At 49.0% G+C, this 25,708-nt stretch overlaps 1 protein-coding gene across 2 annotated transcripts in view; it reads right to left on the bottom strand.

Annotated features, from left to right (window-relative positions):
• Nucleotides 1-25,708, bottom strand: part of LRP4 (LDL receptor related protein 4) — a 60,964-nt gene that overhangs the window by 14,807 nt on the left and 20,449 nt on the right. The window contains exons 8-31 of one of the 2 annotated variants that reach the window (XM_037999407.2): nt 25,207-25,332; nt 24,547-24,672; nt 24,221-24,355; nt 23,532-23,657; nt 22,957-23,187; nt 21,328-21,484; nt 18,597-18,814; nt 18,267-18,443; nt 17,731-17,853; nt 14,592-14,800; nt 14,357-14,438; nt 12,463-12,568; nt 10,797-10,998; nt 8,249-8,438; nt 8,030-8,161; nt 6,315-6,455; nt 5,864-5,950; nt 5,586-5,757; nt 4,920-5,082; nt 4,572-4,797; nt 3,915-4,218; nt 2,484-2,702; nt 2,213-2,347; nt 645-753 (exon numbers count right to left, since the gene is read on the bottom strand). In XM_037999407.2, the coding sequence (XP_037855335.1) occupies nt 645-753; nt 2,213-2,347; nt 2,484-2,702; nt 3,915-4,218; nt 4,572-4,797; nt 4,920-5,082; nt 5,586-5,757; nt 5,864-5,950; nt 6,315-6,455; nt 8,030-8,161; nt 8,249-8,438; nt 10,797-10,998; nt 12,463-12,568; nt 14,357-14,438; nt 14,592-14,800; nt 17,731-17,853; nt 18,267-18,443; nt 18,597-18,814; nt 21,328-21,484; nt 22,957-23,187; nt 23,532-23,657; nt 24,221-24,355; nt 24,547-24,672; nt 25,207-25,332 (3,896 nt within the window). The remainder of the gene's footprint in view (nt 1-644; nt 754-2,212; nt 2,348-2,483; nt 2,703-3,914; nt 4,219-4,571; nt 4,798-4,919; nt 5,083-5,585; nt 5,758-5,863; nt 5,951-6,314; nt 6,456-8,029; nt 8,162-8,248; nt 8,439-10,796; nt 10,999-12,462; nt 12,569-14,356; nt 14,439-14,591; nt 14,801-17,730; nt 17,854-18,266; nt 18,444-18,596; nt 18,815-21,327; nt 21,485-22,956; nt 23,188-23,531; nt 23,658-24,220; nt 24,356-24,546; nt 24,673-25,206; nt 25,333-25,708) is intronic. The other variant, XM_073016721.1, reaches the window with a different exon arrangement.

The following is a 25,708-nucleotide window of genomic DNA, read 5'->3' as shown; positions in this document are numbered from 1 at the left end:
ACTATACTAATGCTTTGTGTCTATTTCAGGAGGATACTATTATTAGGCTGATTTATTTTGTAGGTAACTGAAGCTGAGAGAGGTTCAGTCACTCCGGTTCAAAGTTACCCAGTTATTTAATAATACAGATAAAACTTGAACCCAGGTACCTGGCACATTGATGGTACTCATTAAATACTTACAAAACTGGCTAGATGCCTCAAAACTCTGGCTTTTAGTCACTCCACTCTGTTGCCACTAAGTGAGCTCCCTAAGCCCAGATGCTGGGACCACAGCATTAGGATTAACTGGGGAACTTGTCAAAATGTATTTTACTGTGCCCAGCTGTCACGAAGCTGCTTCTCTATAACCTCTATAGTCACGGCCTAGGAACCTGCCTTTTAACAAGTGCCACATCTGATTCTGTATACCACTCTTTGAGAGCCACTCCTTTGAATGCTAGAACATGGGAATGGCAGGATAGGAGTATGAGGGCACTGGGTGGCCCTAGCAACCTACCAAGGCTTCAGGGCACAGGAAAAATCCCTAAAATGAGCTTCAATAGCATGTCTGTTCAGTAGCAGCTATAGCTGAGACTGCTGACTTAGAACCCCAAAGAAACATCCCAGTCAAGGAGGTTAGTTACCTCTCTCCTGAGCCAGTACCTGTGTGAGGGCAAAGGGGTGGGACACATGGCTGACCAAGACCTGCCGCAGTTTCCCGTTGAGGTCAGCACTCTCGATCCGGTCCAGATGGGCGTCTACCCAATAGATCCTGTGAAGAAAACGAAAAGAGTGGCTGCTCCAAATGCTTGCCAGGAAGCCCAGCTCTTCCCCTTAAGAACCTATCTGTCCCCTCCTGAGCTGACTGGCAGGTGCTATGAGAACTCAAGAAACACCCTTAATGAGGAGTCACTGTGAGTCCCAAAGCTGAAGAGGGGAGCTGGTGGTTCATGAGTGGGGAGGTCAGGGCTGCTCTGGGGAGGCGTAGAAAGTCTACTGACCTCAACGGAACCACCACCCAGCTTCATCTTCAGGAATTTGATTGCCCTTTGACTCCTACTCAAGAATCAAAGCCCAAATTCTTACAAATGGTCTTTAAGAGAGCTCAGTTGGCCGGGCATGGTGGCTCACACTCGTAATCCCAGCACTTTGGGAGGCTGAGGCGGGGGATCACTTGAGGTCAGGAGTTCAAGACCAGCCTGGCCAACATGGTGAAACCCCGTCTCTGCTAAAAATACAAAAATTAGCCAGGCATGGTGGCACGTGCCTGTAGTCCTAGCTACTTGGGAGGCTGCGGCACGAGAATTGCTTGAATCCAGGAGATGGAGGTTGCAATGAGCCGAGATCATGCGACTGCACTCCAGTCTGGGCAAAAGAGTGAGACTGTCTCAAAAAAAAAAAGAAGTGAGCTCAGTCTACATGGACCTCACTGAGGTTAAAAGAAGAAGGCATTCTACCACCGTTCCAGAAGTCTTGGATTCCCTTCCGCTTCTTTTGGGTCAGAGGGGGCACAGACTTCTTCAGAGCCCCTTCCCCCTGCCCTCAGCATTTCTTATCTAGACAAGTAGTTGTACATTCTGGAGCCTGGGTCAGGTGTGGTAGCTCACGCCTGAAATCCCAGCACTTTGGGAAGCCAAGGCAGTAGGATTGCTTGAGTCCAGGAGTTCAAAACCAGTCTGGGCAACATAGAAAGACGCTGTCTCTACAAAAAATTTAGAAATTAGCTGGGCATAGCTGGGCATGGTGGTATGTGCCTATAGTCCCTGCTACTTGAGAGGCTGAGGTGAGAGGATGGCTTGAGCCAGGGAGGTTCAGGCTGCAGAGAGCTGTGACTGCACCACTGCACTCCAGCCTGGGCAACAGAGCAAGATGCTGTCTCAACAACAAAGTTCCAGAGCCTGAAGGGATCAGGATTTGTTATATTATAACAAATACAAGAATCAGCCCTTAAATGAGTAGGGGTGTGAGACCTGTGGTCCAGCCAGAAGACATGCTCTGCCAAAGGCACTCAAACTAGGAACATGTAAACCAGCCAAACAAAACCCACCTAAGGGTTGAGGGCTGGATTTAGCAATCGCTGCTCTAAGAATACATTCCCTCATCCTTCTCAATGGTTCCTCTTCCCCACATACCAAGAAGCTTTCTATCTTTTCATTTTTCCATTTTAATCTCAACCATTCTCTCTTCTGCCCACCCGATCTCCAGGAGGCTGTTTGGTGCAGGACTCCCACCTGCGGGTATCATAGTCCAGGGTGAGGCCATTGGGCCAGCCCAGGTCTGTGTTGATGAGGACCTTCCGCTCAGAACCGTCCAGGTTCGCCCGTTCGATCTTGGCAATGTGGCCCCAGTCTGTCCAGAAGAGGTACCTGAGACACAACAGTGCCATCATCATCAAGGCAAGGGAAGACGGCACCCAGAGGTTGAGAGAACACAGAAGGTAACACCATCTTTTCCACCCAGCCCTTCTTCCCTGGATCTCTCTTCTGCTGGCCATAAACTTACCCCTTCCTGGGGAAAACAGCAATGGCCCGGGGCTCATCCAGGCTATTGTTGATCAGCACTTTGCGGCAGGAACCATCCAGCCTGGATGCCTCAATGGTATTTCGACCTGTGTCTGTCCAGTACAGGTTCCTGGCCACCCAGTCCACTGCCAGCCCATCAGTGGTCTTCAGCCCACGCCCGATCACTGTCTCCATGTTGCTGCCATTCAGGTCTGCTCGCCTTGGGGAGAGCCCAGTGTTGGATGAGCAACCAGACTGCCCCAGAATAGAGTAGAACTCCTTTAACCCATGTTCCCATAACTGGACCCCCACTGAACTGTAAGCTCCACAGGGACAGAGACCAAGTATCTGTGAGTACATTCCTCAGCACCCAGCATGATAAATGCTCGATAAAATAATTGCAGAATGAATGAACCAGTTCTTAGGAGGATAGAGTATTTCCTGCTAACTGGAAATAGTGGCGGTTGCCAGGGGATGTCTTGCTAGAAGACAGGTTTATCATTACCCACATATCTTTGGGAAGAGACAAGGATTGTTAGGTGGTGATTATAAGAAATACAGATTTGTCAAAACCTACCTGTGCATTTTTTAAAAGTTAAAAATAATTTTAAATACAAGTAGATATGAGGTTTCATTATGTTGCCTAGGCTGGTCTTGAACTCCTGGGCTCAAGCAATCTTCTTGCCTTGGCCTCCCAAAGTGCTGAGATTACAGGTGTGAGCCACCATGCCCAACCCTATCCGTGCACTTTTGCAGAGGCCCTACAGGCAGGAGGGAACTCTACCTCAGAATGGGGAGCATGTCACTGTCACCTAGGGGACTTCCCGAAATTGCATATGCCTACCTGTCCCCAGCTTGAGATTCTAATACATCCCTTGGGGAGAGTAAAGAGGAATGTTCCCTGTTCCTCCCTGTGAGAATCTCTGCCATGGGAAACCACTCTTACTGGTAGCAGGGCATCATATTCCTAAGCTTTGTTAGGGCCACAGATTTAAAGAATAAAAATAAAACAACAAAAAAATAAAAAACAACAGCTTTGTAAACCACCGTACGCCTTGGCATTTGGCTGGGGCTCCTTTACTGCAATACAGATACTGGTAATATGGCCTACTCATCAGTAAGTCCTTGGGGATTCTTGGAGCTCCCTCAGGGCACAATGGTAGATGTGAAAGGCTCCAGGTCCCCACCCTGACTTTACCTGTTTTTTATTGTTGTTGTTTGTTTTACATACTAGGCTTCCATGTAATCTCTAAACAAACAAAAGTTTGAAACTCTGCTCTAAGTGACAACACTACAAAGTGAACAAGTCAGGATTAGAACTCACTATCCAAAGTGCCGAATCACTCATCCATTTAGTGGTCAGAACATAACCTCACCCATAGGCGATCAGAAGCAAATCTGTGTCCTCTGGAGGTTTCAGTGTTGCTCATACCTGATAACATCCAGGAACACATCTGTATAATAGACCTTTCCATCCACGCTGTCATAGTCCAGGGAGATGACATTGTTGAGCTCAGGAACAGGGACGTGCACATCGGTGTGGTCACTGGTATCCAGTGAGATACGCCGGATGGAGCCACGACTGGAGAAGAGCAGGTAGGTCTCAGGAGAGGGATCACAGGTCTTCCCATCTCCCTTCAGCTGGATGCCAGTGGGGCAGGCACAGGAGAAGCCAGAAGGCCGAGGCAAGCAGAGGTGGGAGCAGCCGCCATTTCTCGAGCCACACTTGTTAAAACCTGGTGATGAGAAGCAGAAGTGTTCACGCCTAGCCTGGAACATCATCTGAATCTTACAAAGGTCCCAGTTGCTTGTGGCTGACTCTTTGCTGTTATAAGTGACAGGATTCAGTGCCTGGAGGGGTGAGGCAGAAGGAGGGTCTGCAGGAGGATCTCCAGGAGTCCTCTGAAGGTGACAGCTGCAGTACCAGCCATACCCAAAGAGAACACAGCCCAATCCTGAAAGGGAGCTTAAACAGGTCACTGTCTTTCTGGCTGTAAAGGAGCTCTGTGCTCTGGATATATCTCTGATGTTGAGACGGCCCCAGAAAGCCAGAGGCTCTGACTCACAGCCCCAGCCCTCTGACTCTCACCTAGTGGCTGTGCCCGGTCCACAGCCTGGATGTCCATGAGGCCTGGCAGGTTGGACCTCACGAGGATAACATTGCTGCCGGTACCCTTGTCGGCACGGTGGATGCTCCGGGTCTGCCAGTCAGTCCAGTATATATAGGAGTCGAGGAGGGTGAGGCCATATGGGTGCTGCACCGGTGACACCAATGTATGCCGATTGGCACCATTCAGGTCAGCAGCCTCAATTCGCTGCAGAGGAAGGAGAGGGTGGGGGGTGGTGATCAGCAGATAGGGAACTCTCCGTGGAGATCTGAGGCAGGCCTTTCCCATCTTCCCAGGCTCCTAGGAAGCAGCAAGGGCACGGCTCTCACCTCGGTGTGGGCATCGGCCCACAGCAGTTGGGAGCTGGCCTTGTCCACAGTCAGTCCATTGGGCCATCCTAGGTTGTTGCTGATGAGTACCGTGCGGTCTGAGCCATCCATTCCGGACCGCTCTAACTTGGCATTCTCCCCCCAGTCTGTCCAGTACATAAACCTGAGTGAGGAAGAATATTAGCTGTATTAGCTAGTTATTCCAGCAGCTACCACATACCATGAGTACTTAACAGTATGTCAGATACACTTGAGTACTTATAGTATGTCAGGCAAAATTTTTGCTTGACAAAATGCTTTGCAAAATACTTCATGTGCATTATCTCAATCTTCATAAGGGCGACAAGGTATGTATTTTCACTACCACCTCCATTTAATAGATAGGTAAGGAAGCTGAGAATCAGAGAGGTTAAATACTGGACCCAAGTGATATAGTTAATACATGATGAAAACATTTCAATCCTAGGATTCTGATTCCAAGGCTCATGCTTTTAACTTCTACACTGTACTGTCACCCTGCAAGAAGTCACAGGAGAGTGGAAGAGCCCCAAGGAGGTCACCTTGTTCCTGTGATGCAAGCTTGCTCTCTGCTACCCACCTTCACCCCATCATAACCCCAGCTGAGCTGGCCCCCGCACTACCCAGTGTGATACAGCCAGCTCTCACCCCATCTCATGGTACAGTACGATGGCCCGGGGACTGTCAAGGTTCTGCCACACCAGCACTTTCCGCATGGACCCGTCCAGGTTGCCCACTTCAATCCGGTTTGTTCCCGTGTCTGTCCAGTATACTTTCCGGCCAATGGCATCCACCGCGAGCCCATCTGTGGTCTGTAGCCCTGTGGGAAGTCAAAAGAGCACACTGGCTCCTATTTTAAAACAGATGGGCTATTTCCCCAGTCCCGTTGCCAGACAGGTGGTCCCTGGGCTGGGAGGAAGTCCCACCTGTGGTGATGATGTCCTCGTGCTGTGAACCGTCCAGACTGGCACGGCTGATCCTGTGCAGTGTGCTGTCAGACCAGTACACTTTTCCTGGAGAGGGAAAGCTTGGCTCAACCAAGACCCTCACCCCCTACAATGGGACACACACAGCTGATTCGTGTCCTGAAACACCAGAGCATGTCAGAGAGCCCTGGAGCCTCTAGCAGAGGAAATCAAGGAAAATGCAGAAATATCATAGCAGGATAGCTCTTGGCAGAGATGGAGAGAAGAGGGCCCCAAACCATGCTCTCACAACCAAAGAGAAAATGCTAGAGAGACAGGGACAGGGGCTATGCCAGAGGGTATGGGAAACCCCCGGCTTTTGGCAGGAGACAAAGGTGGTGGGAGAGGAAGGACAGTAATTGCTGAAGGGGCAGGGACAGAAGGCCAGGTGGGAAGGGAGGGCCACACAGACCTTCCTGGGGGTCTACTCCAATGGCAATGGTGTTCTTCATGGTAATGTTGATTGGTACCACCACATCAGCAAAATAAGGGATGTCCAGGGAGACCATGCGAATGTCTATCCTCCTGGCGAAGATGAGGAAACTGTTCATGCCTGCCAGGTGGAGAGGAGGGAAGAGATCACTTGAGCACAGCCATTAAGTGGATTTGGAATCAGGCAAACTGAAATTCATGCCCTGTCCCTGCTAGTTTCTAGCTATGTTATTCTAGGCAAGATATTTACATTATTATTATTTTTTGAGACAGGGTCTTGCTGTGTCACTCAGGCTGGAGTGCAGTGGCATGATCATGGCTTACTGCAGCCTTGACCTCCCGAGCTCAAGCGATCCTCCCACCTCAGCTCCCTGAATAGCTGGGACTACAGGCACATGCCACCATGCCCAGTGAATTTTTGTATTTTTTGTAGAGATGGGGTTTCATCATATTGCCGAGGCTGGTCTCAAACTCCTGGGCTCAAGCATCTGCCCACCTCAGCCTCCCAAAGTGCTGGGATTACAGGCGTGAGACACCACTCTCAGCCTAAATTATTAAGCCTCAGTTTTCTTATCTATAAAATGGGGACAATAATAGGGTGGCTGTAAGGGTTAAAAGATCATGTACACAAAGCACTTACCATTAGGTCTCACACATATTCATAAATAATGCCTCTTTATTAACATTATGAAAGTGGCTCTCTTTGATGGACCCTTTACCATGAAGATTAAGAAGGAGAAAAAAAGAAAGGGAATAAAGGGACCCCAGTGGGCTCTACTCACAACCTGGGAGGCACAGTTCACAGCTCCTTTCTCACTCAAATTCCCAGGGAGGTTGGAGTTCAAATGCAGCCTGCCCTGCAGCATCTCCTAGGGAGAAACCTTGACTTCCAACATCTGGGTAGCCAGGTACTGCTTCTGGGACCCTCCAATAAGGTTGTCACATAGGTTGTGTGCTCACAAAAGTGGCACATCTAAGGGGGAGGGTACCATGACATTGTAGATAGCATACATTTCTGTTTTTATTATACCAATTTTAGGCAGTTAGAAGTGTCTTTTTTTTTTTTTTTTTTTTTTTTTTGAGACAGAGTCTCACTCTGTTGCCCAGTCTGGAGTGCAGTGGCGTGATCTCTGCTCACTGCAACCTCTGCCTCCTGGGTTCAAGCGATTCTCCTGCCTCAGCCTCCCAAGTAGCTGGGATTACAGGCACGTGCCACCGTGCCTGGCTAATTTTTGTGTTTTTAGTAGAGACGAGGTTTCACCATGTTGGCCAGGTTGGTCTTAAACTCCTGACTTCTAGTGAGTTGTCTGCCTCGGCCTCCCAAAGTGCTGGGATTACAGGTGTGAGCCACCGTGCCCAGCCAGAAGTATCTTATTCCAACCAAATCAGTATATTATGACAATGTACTAAGAAATGAGAGGAAAGTGTCTTGAGAAAGGAGCAACTTTATATAATATGCATGAAGACATCATAAGAACTAGGTGGACCCTGCCTCCAGTCCTTTCTACCTGCTTCCAAGGGCCTCTCCCCAGACCCCTCCCCTGTTCTAAAAGCCAAGAGTCTCTCCCCTGGGCCTCTAGAAGCAGCAGGACTCATGGTTTCTCAGACCACATTGGAGCCCATCTGCAAGGAAGGAAGAGAGTCATTGCCCCCTCCCAGAGAGGCTGCATCTAGATTTGTGATGCTTTCACTCACCTGGTGAGCAAGTCTTGCCATCAGGCAGCAGGTTGATGCCTGTGGGGCAGGTACAGCTGAAGCCGCTCGGATTTGGGGACCTAAGACACAGGTGGCTACAGCCGCCATTCTCCATAGCACATGGTGTAGACACTGGGTAGAGAGGAGGGGACATTCAATGGGGAGGGTTAGGGCATAGGAGGGCCAAGGAGAAGCCAATGCGAGCCAAGGGCTGCTCACCTGGGGGCCGGCGGCGGTGGAAGACATGGATGTCCATCAGGTTCTCCAGGTTCTCCTGCAGAGTCTCCCGGTCCAGCCCTGTCAGCCGGTCAGCACTCTGTATACTCTTAGTCTGCCAGTCAGTCCAATAGATGCGCTCTCCATAGAGGGTCAGCCCAAATGGGTGGGGGAGCTGGCTTCCGATCAGTACCTGCCAGGGCCCCAACACTGTGTCATCTTCAACAAAGTCTGACAGCACAGAGCAGTGGTAAAGAGCTCACTGTGGACTCAGAAAGTGGCTCTCCCACTAACACCTACTGTGTGACCTCTAGTAAGAGCTACTTATAAAATCTCTCTGAGCGTTGCTCTATCAATCTGTGACTTGATCGTGCCTGGCTCTAAGGGTCATGTGATGGTTTCATTGGAATATGTTGGAAGTCATCTATTACTCACATCATCTCAAAGTATCTCTGTACAAATTACTTATTAAGTACAAAAGAAAAAAATAGCAACTTTACAGTGGACACTACCTTAACCATACAATGGCAGTAAGTATCACAATAATGGAACAGGCCAACACCTGTGTCTACTGATGAGACACACTGAGAACTCAAGGACGTGACTTCACTTAGGGTAGTATTCCTGCTGCAAATGCACACTATGAATCCAATCACAAGGAAACATTAGATAAATCCAAGTTGAGAGACATTATAAAAAAAAAATAACTGGACTTTATTCTTTAAAAAATGCAAATGTCCACTTTGGGCAGCCAAGGTGGGCGGATCACCTGAGGTCAGGAGTTCGAGACTAGCCTGGCCAACATGGCGAAACTCTGTCTCTACTAAAAATACAAAAAGTAGCTGAGCGTAGTGGTGGGCGCCTGTAATCCCAGCTACTCGGGAGGCTGAGGCAGGAGTACTGCTTGAACCCAGGAGGCAGAGGTTGCAGTGAGCTGAGATTGTGCCATTGCACTCCAGTCTGGGCGACAGAGCAAGACTCTGTCTCAAAACAAAACAAACAAACAAAAAATGCAAATGTCAAGAAAGCCACAGAAAAGCTGGGGAAATGTTCCAGATCAGAGAGTAAAGAGACTAGATTAGCTGGGCCCAGTGGTGCACAGCTCCAGCTACTCAGGAGCCTCAGATGGGAGGATCCCCTGAGCCCAGGTCAGCATGGGCAACACACCAAGACTGCAGTCTCAAAAGGAAAAAAAAAAAAGCAAGCTATGTGTGGTGGCTCATGCCTATAAATCCACACTTTGGGAGGTTAAGGCAGGAGAATTGCTTGAGGCTAGGAGTTCAAGACTAGCCTAGACAACAAAGTGAGACCCTCATCTCTACAAAAAATAAAAAAATCAGCCAAGTGGCCTCAAACCCGTAGGCTCCTGAGTAGCTCGGGTACAGTAATAGATGCCTGTGGTCCCAGCTATGCAGGAGGATCCCTTGGGCCCAGGAGGTCGAGGTTACAGTGGGCCATCTTTGTGGCACTGCACTCCTGCCTGGGCCACAGAGTGAGTGTCTAAAAATAAATAAATAAAAATTAAAAGAGACATAATTACTAAACACAATGGGTGATCCTTATTGGATCCTAGATTAACAAAGAAAAAAAGTGGGGCGAGGGGAGCTATAAAGGACATCATTGAGGCAATCGGTAGTGAAATTGAGCAAGGACTATGATTAGACAGTAATATTGGGCTGGGCATGGTGGCTCACGCCTGTAATCTCTGCACTTTGAGAGGCTAAGGCAGAAGGATCGTTTGAGGCCAGGAGTTTGAGACTAGCCTGGGTAATACAGGAAGTCTCCACCAAAAAACAAAACAAAATAAAACAAAAAAAAACTAGCCAGGCATTATGGCTCATGCCTGTAGTCTCAGCTACTCAGGATCCGAGGAGGTCGAGGGCGCAGTGACCCAGTATCGCGTCACTGCACTCCAGCCTGGGTGACAGAGCATGACCCTACCTCTAAAAAACCAAAAACCAAAAAAAAAAAAAAAAAAAGACAGTAATATTGGATCAATGTTAAATATCCTGATTTTGATCATTGTACTGTGGTGATGTAAGACAACATCCTTGCTTTTAGGAAATGTGCACAGGAATAGTTTGGAGTCAAGGGCAGGCTGTGTGCACTCTAATCTCAGACAGCTCCAAAAAATAATGGTGTGTACCAAAACAGAATGATAAAGCAAATGTGGCAAAATTTTATTTATGTATTCTTTTTACCTGTTCTTGCAACTTTTCTGTAAGTTTGAAATTATACCAAAATAAAAACAAAAAGAGATCAATCATGAGCCCACAGTGCAACTGGTAATTAACAAGCAATAGTTGTGCTGGTTCACAGGAAAGTTTGTGCATTTACACCCCCAGCTCATAATCCACACAAGTCTTTTCATCATCAACCAGCAGCCCTTTCCCACCCCTGCCCCCAAGCTCTGGACAGCACCCACAGCCTCAGAGAAACAGCACATGCCCCATGCTGGTCCCCTTAGCTCTGATCAGTACCAGTGCCAGCCGAAAAGTACCATCCTGGAGGCTGTCAAGGCCGGGGGAAGATGTTTTAGTGCCACCCTTACCTTCCTCTTACTGCCATCCAGTCCAGCAAATTCAATTGTCTTCATGCCGGCGTCAGCCCAGTATAGCCGCTGGGAACCGTAATCAATAGCTAGCCCGTTAGGCCAGGTCAGATTAGAAGAGATAATGACTTGGCGGCCTGAGGCATCCATGCCAGCTCGTTCAATCTTGGGGCTCACACCCCAGTCAGTCCAATACATGTACCTGGGCAAAGGCAAGGCAAGGGAGGTCTTACAAGCTAGTTAGTATCCAGCAGGGACTCAGAGTACCTAGGATTTCAGGGTTTCTGCCTGAAGTAGCTGCCTCAGCCTCCTGTTTCAGTGTCCAGCCCAGCCCTGGGCTCAGCGCTATCTCTGAATGCCTTGTCTTCTACCATGATCAAAAGCTACAGGGTCTTAATAAAAGCAGAACCCACAGTTTAAGCAGAACTCAGCAAATAAAGTGTACATGGGAATAAATAAAGAGGAGGGGTGAAAATGAATAAGAAATGTTTCCTTGGCCAGGCGCCATGGTTCATGCCTATAATCTCAGCACTTTGGGAGGCTGAGTTGAGAGTATTGCGTGAGCCCAGAAGTTTGAGACCAGCCTGGGCAACACAGTAGGATCCCATCTCTACCAAAAAAAAAAAAAAAAAAAAAGGCCGGATATGGTTGTGCACATCTGTGGTCCCAGTTACTTGAGAGGCTGAGATAGGAGGCTCATTTGAAACCAGGAGGGCAAGGCTGCAGTAAACCATGATTGCACCACTGCACTCCAGCCTGGGCAATGAGTGAGACTCTGTCTCAAAATTAAAAAAAAAAAAAAAAAAAAAAAAAGAAATGTTTATTCACTGGATGGGTTAAATAATTTAACAGAACTCTATATAACCAGTAAGAACAACATAGGCCAGGTGCAGTGGCTCACACTTGTAATCCCAGCACTTTGGGAGACTGAGGCAGGATTGCTTTAGCCCAGAAATTTGACACCAGCCTAGACAACAAAGCAAGACCCCATCTCTACAAAAAAAAAAAAACCTGTAAAAATTAGCTAGGCATTGTGGTCTGTGCTTGTAGTCCCAGCTACTTGGGAGGCTGAGGCAGGAGGATTGCTTGAGCCCAGGAGGTTGAGGCTGCAGTGAGCCGTGATTTGCACCACTGCACTCCAGCCTGGGCCACAGAGCAAGACCCTGTCTCAAAACAAACAAATAGCAACAACAAAAACAAGGTAGATCTATACACTCAACTGGAAAGATACACAAGATATATAGGCAAGCAGAAAAATGTCACAAAAATATGCTATTTTTGTAAAACCAAAACCATCACCACCAGCAACAAATGTTTACATACATTTAGTAGAAAACATGGGAAAAAAATACCCTCAATTGTTAACTTACTGCTGGAGAGTGAGATCACAGAGAATTCTTACTTTCTACATATTAAAATTTTTTTAACGATGAGTTACTTTTGTAAGCTAACCAACAATAAAAACGAGATAAGGAAAGGAAGAATTGAAAAGTTTCCTTGTCCACAGAGAATACAAAGTTGTCACCAGCCTCTGGTTTCTATAGCTGCTCTTGCTTCCTTGTATATCCATAAGATTTGGCCACTCTTCCTAATCTTTAGGCTTCTCTCTGGAACTCAGATCTTGGGAGGGGTGGGTGGAGGTCATTCCCAAGGGGCAGCCACTCACCCGCCCATGGGTTCCACCACGATGTCCCGAGGACGATCAAGGTTCTCCCAGATGAGTACTGTTCTCATGCTGCCATCTGTGTTGGCTACTTCAATCCGGTCTGTACCTACCAAGAAAGGATACAGAGATTAATTCTAGTCTTGTTCATTCACCCTCTTGCCTTCCATGGCCAACACAAGAGCCTGGTATGTGCCAGCGGAGCACAGAGTAGGTACTCAAAAGATATTTTGTGACAGATGCACAATGGAAATTTAGTGACTTGAACTGTAAGAAGAAATTCAAGGATGTGATCAGTTGGATTTCTTGAAAGAGCAAGACTTCCCAAACATAGGCAACCATAATTTAAGGCGATGATTCTCAAACCTTAGTGTGTGTTAAGAATCAGGAGAGCTTGTTAAAACACAGATTCCTGAACCTAACACCCAAAGATTTTTTTAAAATAAAAATATTTGGCTGGGCATGGTGGCTCACGCCTGTAATCCCAGCACTTTGAGAGGCCAAGGCGGGTGGATCACGAGGTCAGGAGTTCGAGACCAGCCTGAACAACATGGTAAAACCCCATCTCTACTAAAAATACAAAAATTAGCTGGGTGTGGGTGGTGCATGCCTGTAATCCCAGCTACTTGGGAAGCTGAGGCAGAAGAATCATTTGAACCCAGGGAGGCAGAGGTTGCAGAGAGCTGAGACTGTGCCACTGCACTCCAGCATGGGCAGCACAGCGAGACTCTGTCTCAAAAAAAAAAAAAAAATTCTAGTCCATTTCTTGCTCACTAACCCCCTAAGATTCTGATTCAGTAAGTCTTGTCTTTTTTTTGAAGACAGGGTCTTTCTCTGTTGCCTAGGCTGGCATGCAGTGGTGCGATCATGGCTCACTGCAGCCTTGAACTCCCGGGTTTAAGCAATCCTCCCACTTCAGCCTCCCAAGTAGCTGGGACTACAGGCATGTACCATTACACCCAGCTAATTAAAAGAAAAAATTGGGGGAGGTCTGGGGGGGTCTTGCTATATTGCCCAGGCTGATCTTGAACTCCTAAGCTCAAGCAATCTTGCCTTGGTTCCCCAAAGCGCTAAGATTACAGGTGTGAGCCACCATGCCCAGCCCTAATTCAGTAAGTCTAGGGTGGGGCCCAAGAATCTGCATGTCCAACACTTCCCAGATGATGCTGATGCTGCCACGCAGAGGAGGCAAGGTTGTCGTCAGCCTCTGTGGTCCAGCAACCACACGCTAAGTAGCACTTGTTCAGGGTGTCCCCTTGCCTCCCAAACCCAACTGGCTAATTAAAAATGCCTGATTTAGCTGGGTGTGGTGGCTCACACCTGTAATCCCAGCACTTTGGGAGGCTAAGATGGGTGGATCACGAGGTCAGGAGATCAAGACCATCCTGGCCAACATGGTGAAACCCCGTCTCTACTAAAATACAAAAACTTAGCCAGGCATGGTGGTGTACGCCTGTAGTCCCAGCTACTCGGGCGGCTGAGGCAGGGGAATAGCTTGAACACAGGAGTGGAAGGTTGCAGTGAGACCAGATCGCACCACTGCACTACAGCCTGGCAACAGAGCAAGACTCCACCTCAAAAAAAAACAAAGCCTGATTTACCCAGAAAGTTATGGAAAGAAAACCACAAGGCATAGGTTCATGGTCTGAGATGCCTTAAAACACTCCTCAGCATCAACTACACAGCAGAAGCAGCTGCCACAATGGGAGCTGAGCTTCTCACATGGGAGCTTCTCACTTCAGCTCTGCAGCAGACCTCCTGCTTCTGACCTACCAAGGACTTCAGGTGAAGACAGAAGTGGCCCAGGAGGGACACTGGGCCCCTTCTATCTGAGGCCAGGGTTTTAAACAAGAGGAATCCCAGGGAGCCAGGCAGGCCACGGCTCCCCTATACATACCTGCATCTGTCCAGTACAGTTTGTTGGTAACCCAATCAATGGCCAGGCCAGCTGGGCTCTCCAAACTGGTATCCACTACCACCTGGGCAGGAAGCAAAGCTGTATCACCAACTGTACTTCCACTCTAGTACTGGAGCCCAAACTCCACCAATTCTGAAGGTTGGCAAAGGTATGGGAAGCCCTTACCCTGGAGATGGCAGATTCCACCCCTCGATCTCCCCACGCTGGGCCCTACCTCCTGTCCTGTTCCATCCCACTTGGCCCTGCTGATGGTATCAGTGCTGACATCTGTCCAGTACACGTGGTCATCCCGGGAGTCCCAGTCAAGGGCCACAGCACTGCGTACGTCAGCCAGTGGGATGACATCATCAGACAGGTCCTCTGTGTCAAAGCTGATTCGACGGATGTCCATCCTTCGGGCAAAAAGCAGGAACTTGTCAAGACCTGATCAAAGGCCGAAAGGGGTCTTCTTTTAATGCTCTAAATCCAAGAACAGTGACAAACACAGACGCTCACCTGCGTGACATCTGGTTCAATCACACTTCCTGGGATCTGGTGCCCTCTGCCCCCTATGCTTTATACCTCAGGCTCTCTTTGAGCACTGCCATGCTGGCAGAATCAGACTTCTAAATCAAATGGAAACAGACTCTACCAAGGTCCCAGAAGTGCATGCTGTTTAAGCATCTGTCAGCTTCATCTCAACTTTTCTCTCTTCTTACTTTTCTCCACCTCTTCTGGTGCCCTGGCTTGCCCACTGCCAACCCCTGACCCCTACTTCTCTGATGTTCATGACTGTGTCAGGGCTCCTGTCCCTGCACTCCATCACCTGGATCCCTTCCTCTTGCTCTCCTCTTGACAACTTTAAGCCAGTAGCTTAAGCTAAGCACTTTCCTTGCCAGGCACTGTGCTTGGGGCTTTTTTGGTCTCACACCAAGCCTCTATCGTGTGTTATTCTCATTCCCACTTTCTAGATGGGCAACCCTGAGGCTAACAGAGATTAAGAAACGTGCCCAAGATCCCATGGCTACAAAGCAGCAGAGCTGGGACTCAGGTCTGACTCCGGAGAAGGAGCTCTGGCCACTCCTCTACGAAGTTTACTTCCATCCTCTGCCCTTCCTCTGGCCAGTCTGAATACTTTCTCAGTACACTTTTCATCCAGAAAGGCACTTCCTGCCTAACGTTGCCAGATGTCTTCTTCCTAGCACTGGGAAATCCTTAAGGGGAAGCTGGCAGGGGACAGGGGGCTTTACTTCTTGCATCTCACTAAGACAACAGGGGAAGTGCTGGGCACAAAAGAATTCAAGGGGAAAGGGCCGGGCATGGTGGCTCACGCCTATGATCCCAGCACTTTGAGGGGCTGAGGTGGGGGCATCATTTGGGCTCAGGAGTTTGAGACCAGCCTGAGGAGTTTGAGACCAGAGCAACATAGTGGAACCCCGTCTCTACTAAAAATACAAAATTAACTGGGCGCGGTGGCTCATGCCTGTAATCCCAGTACTTTGGAAGGCTGAGGCGGGCAGATCACAAGGTCAGGAGTTCAAGACCAGCCTGGTCAATGTAGTGAAACTCCATCTCTACTAAAAATACAAAAATTAGCCAGGCATGGTGGCAGGTGCCTATCCCAGCTACTTGGGAGCCTGAGGCAGAAGAATAGCTTGAACCTGGGAGGTGGAGGTTACAGTGAGCCGAGATCATGCCACCACACTCCAGCCTGGGTGACAGAGTGAGACTCTGTCTCAAAAACAAACAAAACAAACAAAAAACCCCATAAAATTCGCCAGGCGTGATAGTGTATGCCTGTAGTCCCAGCTACTTAGGGGCCTGGGGCAGAAGGCTTGCTTAAGCCCAGGAAGTCAAAGCTGCAGTGAGCACTGTTTGCACCACTGCACTCCAGCCTGGGTGACAGAGCAAGACCCTGTCTCAAAGAAAAAAAAAAAAACAAAACGCTGGGTGCAGTGGCTCATGCCTGTAATCCTAACACTTTGGGAGGTGGGCAGATCACGAGGTCAGGAGTTCAAGACCAGCCTGACCAACATGGTGAAACCCCATCTCTACTAAAAATACAAAAATTAGCTGGGTGTGGTGGTGCACACGTGTAATCCCAGCTACTCTCAGGGCTGGGACAGGAGAATCACTTGAACCCAGGAGGCAGAGGTTGCAGTGAGCCAAAATCACACCACTGCACTCCAGCCTGGGCGACAGAATGACTCTCTCTTAAAAAAAAAAAAAAAAAAAAAAAAAGCCGGGTGCAGTGACTCATGCCTGCAAGCCCAGCATTTTGGGAGGCTGAGGTGGGCAGATCACCTAAGGTTGGGAGTTTGAGACCAGCCTGACCAACATGGAGAAACCCCATCTCTACTAAAAATACAAAATTAGTCAGGCATGGTGGCGCATGCCTGTAATCCCAGCTACTTGGGAGGCTGAGGCAGGAGAATCGCTTGAACTTGGGAAGGGGAGGTTGCAGTGAGCCAAGATTGTGCCATTGCACTCTAGCCTGGGCAACAAGAGCAAAACTCTGTCTCAAAAAAAAAAAAAAAAAAGAATGCAAGGGGAAAACTCAGAGCGTGAAATTAGGTTCTTAATTAATATGTGTATGAATGAAACTTCTGAATGTTTTCCCTAACCACACTCTCTAGAAAGGACCCAGGTCCCAGGAGAATTTTATTTTACCCAGATTTCGGAGGGTCAGTCGGATACGCAGCAGTAAACAAGAACAGCTGCTGGTGTGTGAGGAGTCACCCCAGGCCCCCTGCTGGTCGTGCCATACGCCCGGACTGCTCCTCTCTGGACTATTCTTAGAAAAAGTCATCGTGTGCAGGGCTCTCCAGGGCTACCCTCTCAAAGCAATAACCCCGCAGGAGCCCAAAGGAAGCCAAAGTAGTAGTTCAGGGAGAGACCAGGGAATCCCACGAACTTCCACTTGTTTGACACATATTTATCCAGGACCTGCTCACACAGAACATCATCAGAGATTCTAACTTTGGCTTCCTGGTTTAAGGGCCGAAAGAAAGTCTTCAACAGGGTGAAGCTAAAGGTAAAAAGGTGGGAAATCATTCCCCTGTTTTCTAGAAGAGCATAAAACCCTCTTGCTGCCTATGGAGAAGGTATCCTGCCTGGTAAAATGACACATGAGCCTGATTGCAGGTGTTCACACTCGACCGGGTGGTGTTGCTGAGCCTTCAGCAGCTAGAGCTGGGTCCTCAGTCCTCAGCTTTGATAGAAGATCCCTCAGCCTCTTAAGTTCTTCCTCTCCAGGGCTCCCTGAGGAATGTGGTTTTTCCCACGATAGGCAATCCCTCCACCTCCTATCCCTTGTTCCTTCTCCCCATCCTCACAATAGCCTCCATAGAGGCTGGTGTCGCAGACCCACTTACTCTGGGCACAGGCGTGGCTGCTGATCTTGCGGAAGCCAGTGGGGCAGGCACAGGTGTAGTTCTGGCCACTGGGCAGACACAGGTGCGTGCAGCCTCCGTTGTTGTCCCCACAGCGGTTCTTCCCTGCTCAAAGAGCCCAGGGCAAGAGGATTAGCAAAGGTTTGCAAAAGTGACCCCAAGACTAAGGAATAAGGGTTTAGGTAGGGTGATAGTTCCCTGAAGGGAGAAACTATGTCTTATTATTTTTGACATCTGCCCCCCCCTGCTAGCACAGTGACTCCCCGGCACAGAGAAGATGGCCTGTAAATGTCTGCCTGAATTAGATGGGAACGGTGAAGCCTAATGAGTCTTTTCGTGAATCTTGTTGTACTGCCCTGAATGTCCAGCAGAGGGAGGAGTTAGCCCATGTCAGTGCCCCACTGGATTTCCCCATCAGAAGAAATGGCAACTCCTAAGGGGAAGGAAAGTTCTCAAAGGCACCAGAGGCCACCTCAACCATGAGACTACTTTGGCTCACCCGGTGGGCAGTTTTTTACCTGCAGGTTGGCGCTGCGGGTGCAAGGTGTGGATGTCCATAGGGAAGTGGAGTTTGTTGCGAATGATTTCCTGGTTCTTCCCCGTAAATTTGTTAGCACTATTGATGCTCTTGGTGTGCCAGTCTGTCCAGTACAGGCTGTCTTCAAACACTGTGATGGCGAAAGGATGCGGAAGGCCTGGGGAAAGTCCAGGAAGACCTCAGTCTGGACATGGTCTGCCATGGTCTCTGGGCCCAGGCCTGGCAACTACACAAAGCCTCTGCCAAGGCTCCTGGGGGGCAGGGACAGGGGCAGGAGGACAAGAGATGGAGAGTGAAGGAAGGGGCTCACCCTGGCTAATGACAGCCTTACGGTGACTCCCATCCAGATTGGCCCTCTCAATGACATGGTGCTTAGCATCCACCCAGTACATACGGCGCCCAGCATAGTCGATGGTGAGGCCATTGGGCCAGAAGAGATGGGTATCAGCAATGATGCGGCGTCCAGAGCCATCCATGCTGGAAGCCTCAATACGGGGGGTGTTGCCCCAGTCTGTCCAGTAAATGGTACTAGGAAGAGAGAAAAGTAAATTGGGAAGTGGGCAGCAGAAAACAGGTAGGTAACCAGGAGAATAATCAGGTAGGGGGCTTTTATCCATTTAACTCAGGGGACTCCGATGTTTGGGCCACAGAATGCATTTTTTTAAGACAGGGTCTCATTCTGTCACCCACGCTGGAGGGCAGGTGCGATCACAGCTCACTGCAGCCTCAATCTCCTGGGCTCAGAAGGCCTCGCACCTCAGCCTTCTGAGCAGCTAGTACCACTACACCTAACCAATTTAAAAAAAAATTTTTTTGTAGTAGTAGTAGAGATGAGGTCTTGCTATGTTACCCAGACTGGTCTCAAACTCCTGAGCTCAAGCGATCCTCCTGCTTCGGCCTTCCAAAGTGCGGGGGTTACAGGCATGAGTTGCCATGCCTGGCCTCAGAATGCTTTTTAAGTGTTTGAGTTTAAATGTCTTCAGACAGGGCATTTATTCATTTAATAATTTTTTTTTCGTACTGGCAACAGGCAGGACATACTATCTTAGGCACTGGAAATCTAGCAGTTAACAAAACAGACAAAGCCTCATAAATGACAATACAATGTAATATTAGGACAGGCACTTTCTTCTTCGTCACAGTCTCTTCCACTGCCTTTTGTATTTTATTTTATTTTATTTTATTTTATTTTATTTTATTTTATTTTATTTTATTTTATTTTTGAGACAGAGTCTCGCTCTGTTGCCCAGGCTGGAATGCAGTGGCACGATTTCAGCTCACTGAAACCTCCACCTCCTGGGCTCAAGTGATTCTCCTGCCTCAGACTCCTGAGTAGCTGGGATTACAGGCACCCACCACCATGCCCAACTAATTTTTGTATTTTTAGTAGAGATGGGGTTTCACCATGTTGGCCAGGCTAGTCTCAAACTCCTGACCTCAAGTGATCCACCTGCCTCGGCCTCCCAAAGTGCTGGGGTTACAAGCTTGAGTCACCACGCCTGGCCCCTTTTGTATTTTATACACACACACACACACACACACACACACAGTTTCTAAAACAGTTGACACATACTGCAGGACCTTATAAGATACTCCCTCCATTGACTGAATAGAATTTTTAAAAGCCAGACGTAAGAACTTCATTTTGGGAGTTTTTCTTTAATTCAGATTTCTGAATTTTTAATTTAATTTTTTTTTGAGATAGGGTCTCACTCTGTCATCCACGAGTGCCGTGTCATGATCATGGCTCACTGCAGTCTCGAACTCTGGGACTCAGGTGATCCTCCTGCCTCAGCCTCCTATGTAGTTGGGACTACAGGCATGCACCAGTAAGTCCAGCTAATTTTTGTACTTTTTATAGAGATGGGGTTTTGCCATGTTGCCCAAGCTGGTCTTGAACTCCTGGGCTCAAGTAATCTGCCCACCTCAGCATCCCAAAGTGCTGAGATTACAGGCGTGAGCCACTGAACCTGACCAGATTTCTCAATTTTATTTATTTAACTTTTTTTTGAGACAGGGTCTTACTCTGTCACGCAGGCTGGAATGCAGTGTTGCAATCATGGCTCCCTGCAACCTCGACCTCCCAGTCTCAAGCCATCCTTGCACCTCAACCTCCCAAGTAGCTGGGACTACAGCCATGCACCCACTAAGCCAGGATAATGTAAAAAAATTTTTTGTAGAGATGAGGCCATACTATGTCGCCCAGGCTGGTCTTGAACTCCTGGACTCAAGTGATCCTCCCACCTGGGTCTCCAAAAGTACTGGAATTACAGGTGTGAGCCACCATGCCCAGCCCCTCTATTAATTTTTAGGCAATAATAATTAATTACAATTCTTATGAATTACTAATAACTTAATTTGTATTAATTAGGTCAACCTTATGAGCTAATAATAAAAATACTAAACACCTACAACTTATCTAATGTGTATTATATGCAATTTAAAATGCATCACCTCATTTAATCTTCACACAACTATGACGGAAGTATTTTTTTTAATCGCCAATTTAGAAATGAGTAAACAAGGCAGACAGAGATTAACTGGCCCAAGGCTACATAGCCAGTTACTACAGAGCCAGGATCCAGACTCAAGTGTGTGGGGGACAGGGCCCATGTTATTAACATAACATCACACCTTTTTTTTTTTTTTTTTTTTTTTGAGACAGAGTCTCGCTCTGTCGCCCAGGCTGGAGTGCCGTGGCGCAATCTCAGCTCACTGTAACCTGCGCCTCCCGGGTTCAAACGACTCCCCTGCCTCAGCCTCCTGAGTAGCTGTGATTACAAGCACCCGCCACCATGCCTGGCTAATTTTTGTATTTTGCAGAGACAGGGTTTCACCATGTTGGCCAGGCTAGTCTCGAACTCCTGACCTCAGGTGATCTGCCCGCCTCGGCCTCCCAAAGTGCTGGGATTACAGGCATGAGCCACCACGCCCAGCTACACCACACTTTGAAGATGTACCCCCAGAGCATCTAGTCCGGTAGCCTGGGAGCTGTCCTGAGAAGTTGCAAGAGAGATTCAGCAGCCTGAGATACAACTTACCCCTCCATGGGATGCAAGGCAATGGCCCGGGGCTTCTCCAGGTTCTGCCACAGCAGCACCTTCCGGTGGGCCCCGTCCAGATTGGCCACCTCAATCCTTGAGGTGCCTGAGTCGGTCCAGTAGAGTTTGTCATGGACCCAGTCCACAGCCAGGCCCCCTGGTGAGAAGCAGCACAAAAAATGTCAAGGAGTCAACCCAGGCTCCCCTTTCCCATAGTAACAAGAGTAAACTCTTACAGGAAGCAATTTCTTGGGCCAGGCACTATTGTCATCATTTTAGATACATGAATTCATTTAAGCATCACAACTCTGTGAGCTAGATACTGTAATTTCCATGAGGATGAGGAAAGTGAGGCGCAGAAAAGTCAAGTAACTGTCCAAGGGCATGCACTTCCTCCTCACAGCCAACCATACCTCACTTCCTGAATTCCGTCTCCCTGACGCATTCCCAGGGTCCCCCACTGCTCTGACCCTGGGGTTTGTAAATTGTCATCTAGGGTTTTGCAGAGGCATTTCAGAAGTTCTCTAAGCATTTGAGTCCAATGTGCTTGATACCAAATTAGAATTTGACCACTTCACCTGTTTGTAAAATAGTCTGAGATTGCCAAGTGAGCTGTTTCTGTGGTTTGTTTGTTTGTTTGTTTGTTTTGAGATGGAGTCTCACTCCCATTGCGCAGGCTGGAGTGCAGTGGCACGATCTTGGCTCACTGCAACCTCCATCTCCTGGATTCAAGCGTTTCTCCTTCCTTAGCCTGCCAAGTAGCTGGGATTACAGGTGTGTGCCACCACGCCTGGCTAACTTTTGTATTTTTAATAGAGACGGGGTTTTGCCATGTTGGCCAGGCTGGTCTCAAACTCCTGACCTCAGGTTATCCACCTGCTTCAGCCTCCAAAAGTGCTGGGATTACAGGTGTGAGCCACCACTCCTGGCCTGTTTTTTTTTTTTCCTTTGAGACGGAGTTTTGCTCTTGTTGCCTAGGCTGGAGTGCAATGGCACGATCTTGGCTCACCACAACCTCTGCTTCCCGAGTTTAAGCAATTCTCCTGCCTCAGCCTCCTGAGTGGCTGGGATTACAGGCATGCGCCACCATGCCCAGCTAACTTTTGTATTTTTAGTAGAGATGCAGTTTCTCCATGTTGGTCAGGCTGGTCTCGAACTCCCAACCACAGATGATCTGCCCACCGCGGCCTCCCAAAGTGCTGGGATTACAGGCGTGAGCCACCGCGCCTGGCCTATTTTTTAAAAATCTATAAAACATTTTGATATACTTATCCAGGTCAATCTGAATATTCTTAATACTAAGCAATTGAAACAAAACTCAGAAATAAACTAGATGCAAAGCCTGATAGAGAACTCTGTTATCCATCAATCTGATTCCCATGATTACAACCACCAACGTGCTCTGATTATTCTCACTGACTGAGTTCAATCATAAGCAAATGTTATATTTGAACCTATAAAATTGATATATATTAACAAATGTTTTCTATATTAGAGCTCCAGCTAAGATTTCCCTGGAAGAAAAAGATGTGCTGCTGCCTAAGGTTTGCAAACCACTGGCCTGCTCCTCCCACTGTTGCTGCGCATGTGGCATGGCTCTGCCCCTCTCCATGGGGGCTCATTCCCTACCTGGGCTCTCCAGCCCAGTAGACACAACCTCCTCCACGTTGCTGCCGTTGAGGTTGGCACGGAGGATCCGGTCCAGGGTGACGTCTGACCAGAAGACAAGCTCGCGGCGGTGGTGGAAATCAAGGGCAATGGCGTTCTCCAGGTTGTTAAGCAGCAGCGTGTACTCAGAGCGGTGCGGCAGCACCTGCCGGATGTCGATGCGATTGGCGAACAGCAGCACAGGCTCTGGCCCTGGGACACAGTATAAACATGGGGTCCCCACTGGGTTTCAGAGCCGCCCCTGGTACCCATCAGCAGGTCTTCAGCTGACTGATAGAGCCATGTGCCCACAAGGGCATGCCCCAGGCTGTCAGCATCAGTACCAGAAGAGTAGCAACCCTTAAACTATACTCCTCCACCCCTCCCCACCCCACTCCACCACGGCAGCTTTTCTTGGGGCTCAGAATGCAACTGTTGCTCTGTTTTACTGCGATGGAAATCTCTCTACCTCTCTGCAAATCCCTGAGCACCAGAGCACTTGACCTTCCTCCATGCTCAGCCCTCTGCCCACCCAGCCAAGTGCCAACAGCCCTTACCCAGAGCCTTGCAGCTGCGCCGGTCGGGCCGTAGTTCATAGCCTGTTTCACACCAGCACTGGAAAGCCCCTTCGCTGTTGGTGCAACCCTGGCTGCAATACCCCTCCTCGGCACACTCATTCACATCTGGGAACACCAGGCACGTCAAGAGATCTCCCTTCTGTCGTCCTCCCACCCCTGCTCCCAGGCTGCCAAGCTGCTTTTCTGCCCACATCCCCATCTACTTTCCAGGCCTAGTGGGAAGGTTGTCTAAGAAATAGTTAAGGGCGGCCGGGCATGGTGGCACACACTTATAGTCCCAGCTACTTGAGAGGCTGAGGCAGGAGAATTGCTTGAACCCAGGAGGCGGAGGCAACTGTGAGCCGAGATTGCACCACTGAACTCCAGCCTGGGTGACAGAGCAAGACTCCATCTCAAAAAAAAAAAAAAAAAAAGAAATAGTTAAGGGCTTTAAGGTCATGCAGACCTGGGCTGGAATTCCAACTCTGCTGCTCACCAGCTGTGTGGCCTTTGGTAAGCTACTTATCCTCTCTGTGCTTCAGTTTCCCTATCTGTGAAATGGGAAGGATGATCCCCACCTCCTAGGGTTATTGTGAGGATGAAATGAGGTCACAGCCTTCACATGCCTGACCCATAGGAAACACAGCTGCCTGTCTGCTGCCCCTGCTCAGAACCCCGACTCTGCTCACCTTGGCACGTGTGCCCATCTTCTGTGAGCCGGTAGCCTGTGTGGCAGGTACACTGCACTGCCCCCCGCACCATCTGGCACTTCTGGGCACAGCCACCGTTGTTAACATTGCAGTTCTCCTCACCCGTCCGGGGCCCTGTGCCAGCCAAGCCAGAGTTGGGAGTTGAGCCCAGAATCCTCCCCCAGACAGCCAACTTGGCATTCCACCTGGACCAGGAACAACAGCTCCCAAAGCTGCAAGAGTCCTGAGGGAGGATTCCCTTTGAACCCTATGGGTGGGGTTCGGCCACAAACCATGGGCCAGGTCCGCCCACTGGGGACACTCACGGCAATTCTGCTGTGGGCTTTCGTCGCTGTTGTCACCACAGTCGTTGACCCCATTGCACAGCTTCCTCTGCCCAATGCAGCGCCCATTCCAACACAGGAACTGGTCCGAGGCACACTGGGGGCTTCCTAGGGAGAGGGAGGGTCAGGTCACAGCAAGGCAGGGCTTGGGTCAACAAAGAGACGGGAGCCTGTCATTTTCTAGGGTAAGCTGGAGACAGATGAGACTCAAGGTGGGAGGATGAGGGTCCTGGGCAGGAAGCAGCTCACACAGGGCTGGCTGAATGTCTACATTCGCTTTCTCCCCAGGACACCACAGTGGGATGGTGAGGAATATGGAACAGAATGAAAAACTACATCCACATGCTCAGTACTGGGTATGGCCAGGGGAGCACCCATGGGGGCTGCCAGATGGAAGGTAGTCCTTCCTCAGTAGACCAGAGCTAAAGGCACTGGCTGTGTGTGAGTTAGAATAGGAGTGGCAATTGAAACTCACAGCTCTGATACCGTGCTCCAGGCCATAAGGCCGCAGGTTAATGATGCACCTGGATTTTACACTGGTAAAACCTCAACCCGACTGGAAAGACAGCAATAACACCCTCTTTTCCACCCTTCCACCCCAACTATAGGCTAAGGGTTCTGGGGGACCCCGGGAGACACCACCTGTATTCTCACAGTTCTCTTCATCGCTGTTGTCCGCACAGTCGTCCTCCCCATCACAGCGCCAGGACAGGCGGACGCAGCGGCCTGAGCGACAGCGGAACTGTTCTGCTGTACACATGGAGGTGGCTGGGCAAAGCAAAGGCCTAATGAAAGGTGGGCCCCATTTCAGCCTGAAATTCTCCCTGCCACCCAAAGCTGCAGCTTATGTCAGTACCCATGCCACTCTTGACACCAGGATCACAGCTGGTCTATATGGCGTCTTTGTGTGAATCAGAAAAAGGTATCCTTTCCTCAAGACACTTTACTGCCATCTGCTGGAAAACTGCCATGATGAGGATATAAATCTATTATGTGACTGGCTTCCCTTTGAACATATTGCCTCTGCACAGTGCACGACCTACACAACTGTACATGGTGGTCTTACCCAGTGTCCTCAAGATTTATGGGTAGTGGCCTCTTTGCCTTTTTTTTTTTTTTTTTTTGAGATGTCATCTCACTCTGT

Source organism: Chlorocebus sabaeus, chromosome 1, assembly GCF_047675955.1.
Source record: "Chlorocebus sabaeus isolate Y175 chromosome 1, mChlSab1.0.hap1, whole genome shotgun sequence".
Classification (NCBI taxonomy): domain Eukaryota; kingdom Metazoa; phylum Chordata; class Mammalia; order Primates; family Cercopithecidae; genus Chlorocebus; species Chlorocebus sabaeus.
Note: the sequence above shows the minus strand (reverse complement) of the source record. Positions and strands in the feature narration are given on the sequence as shown.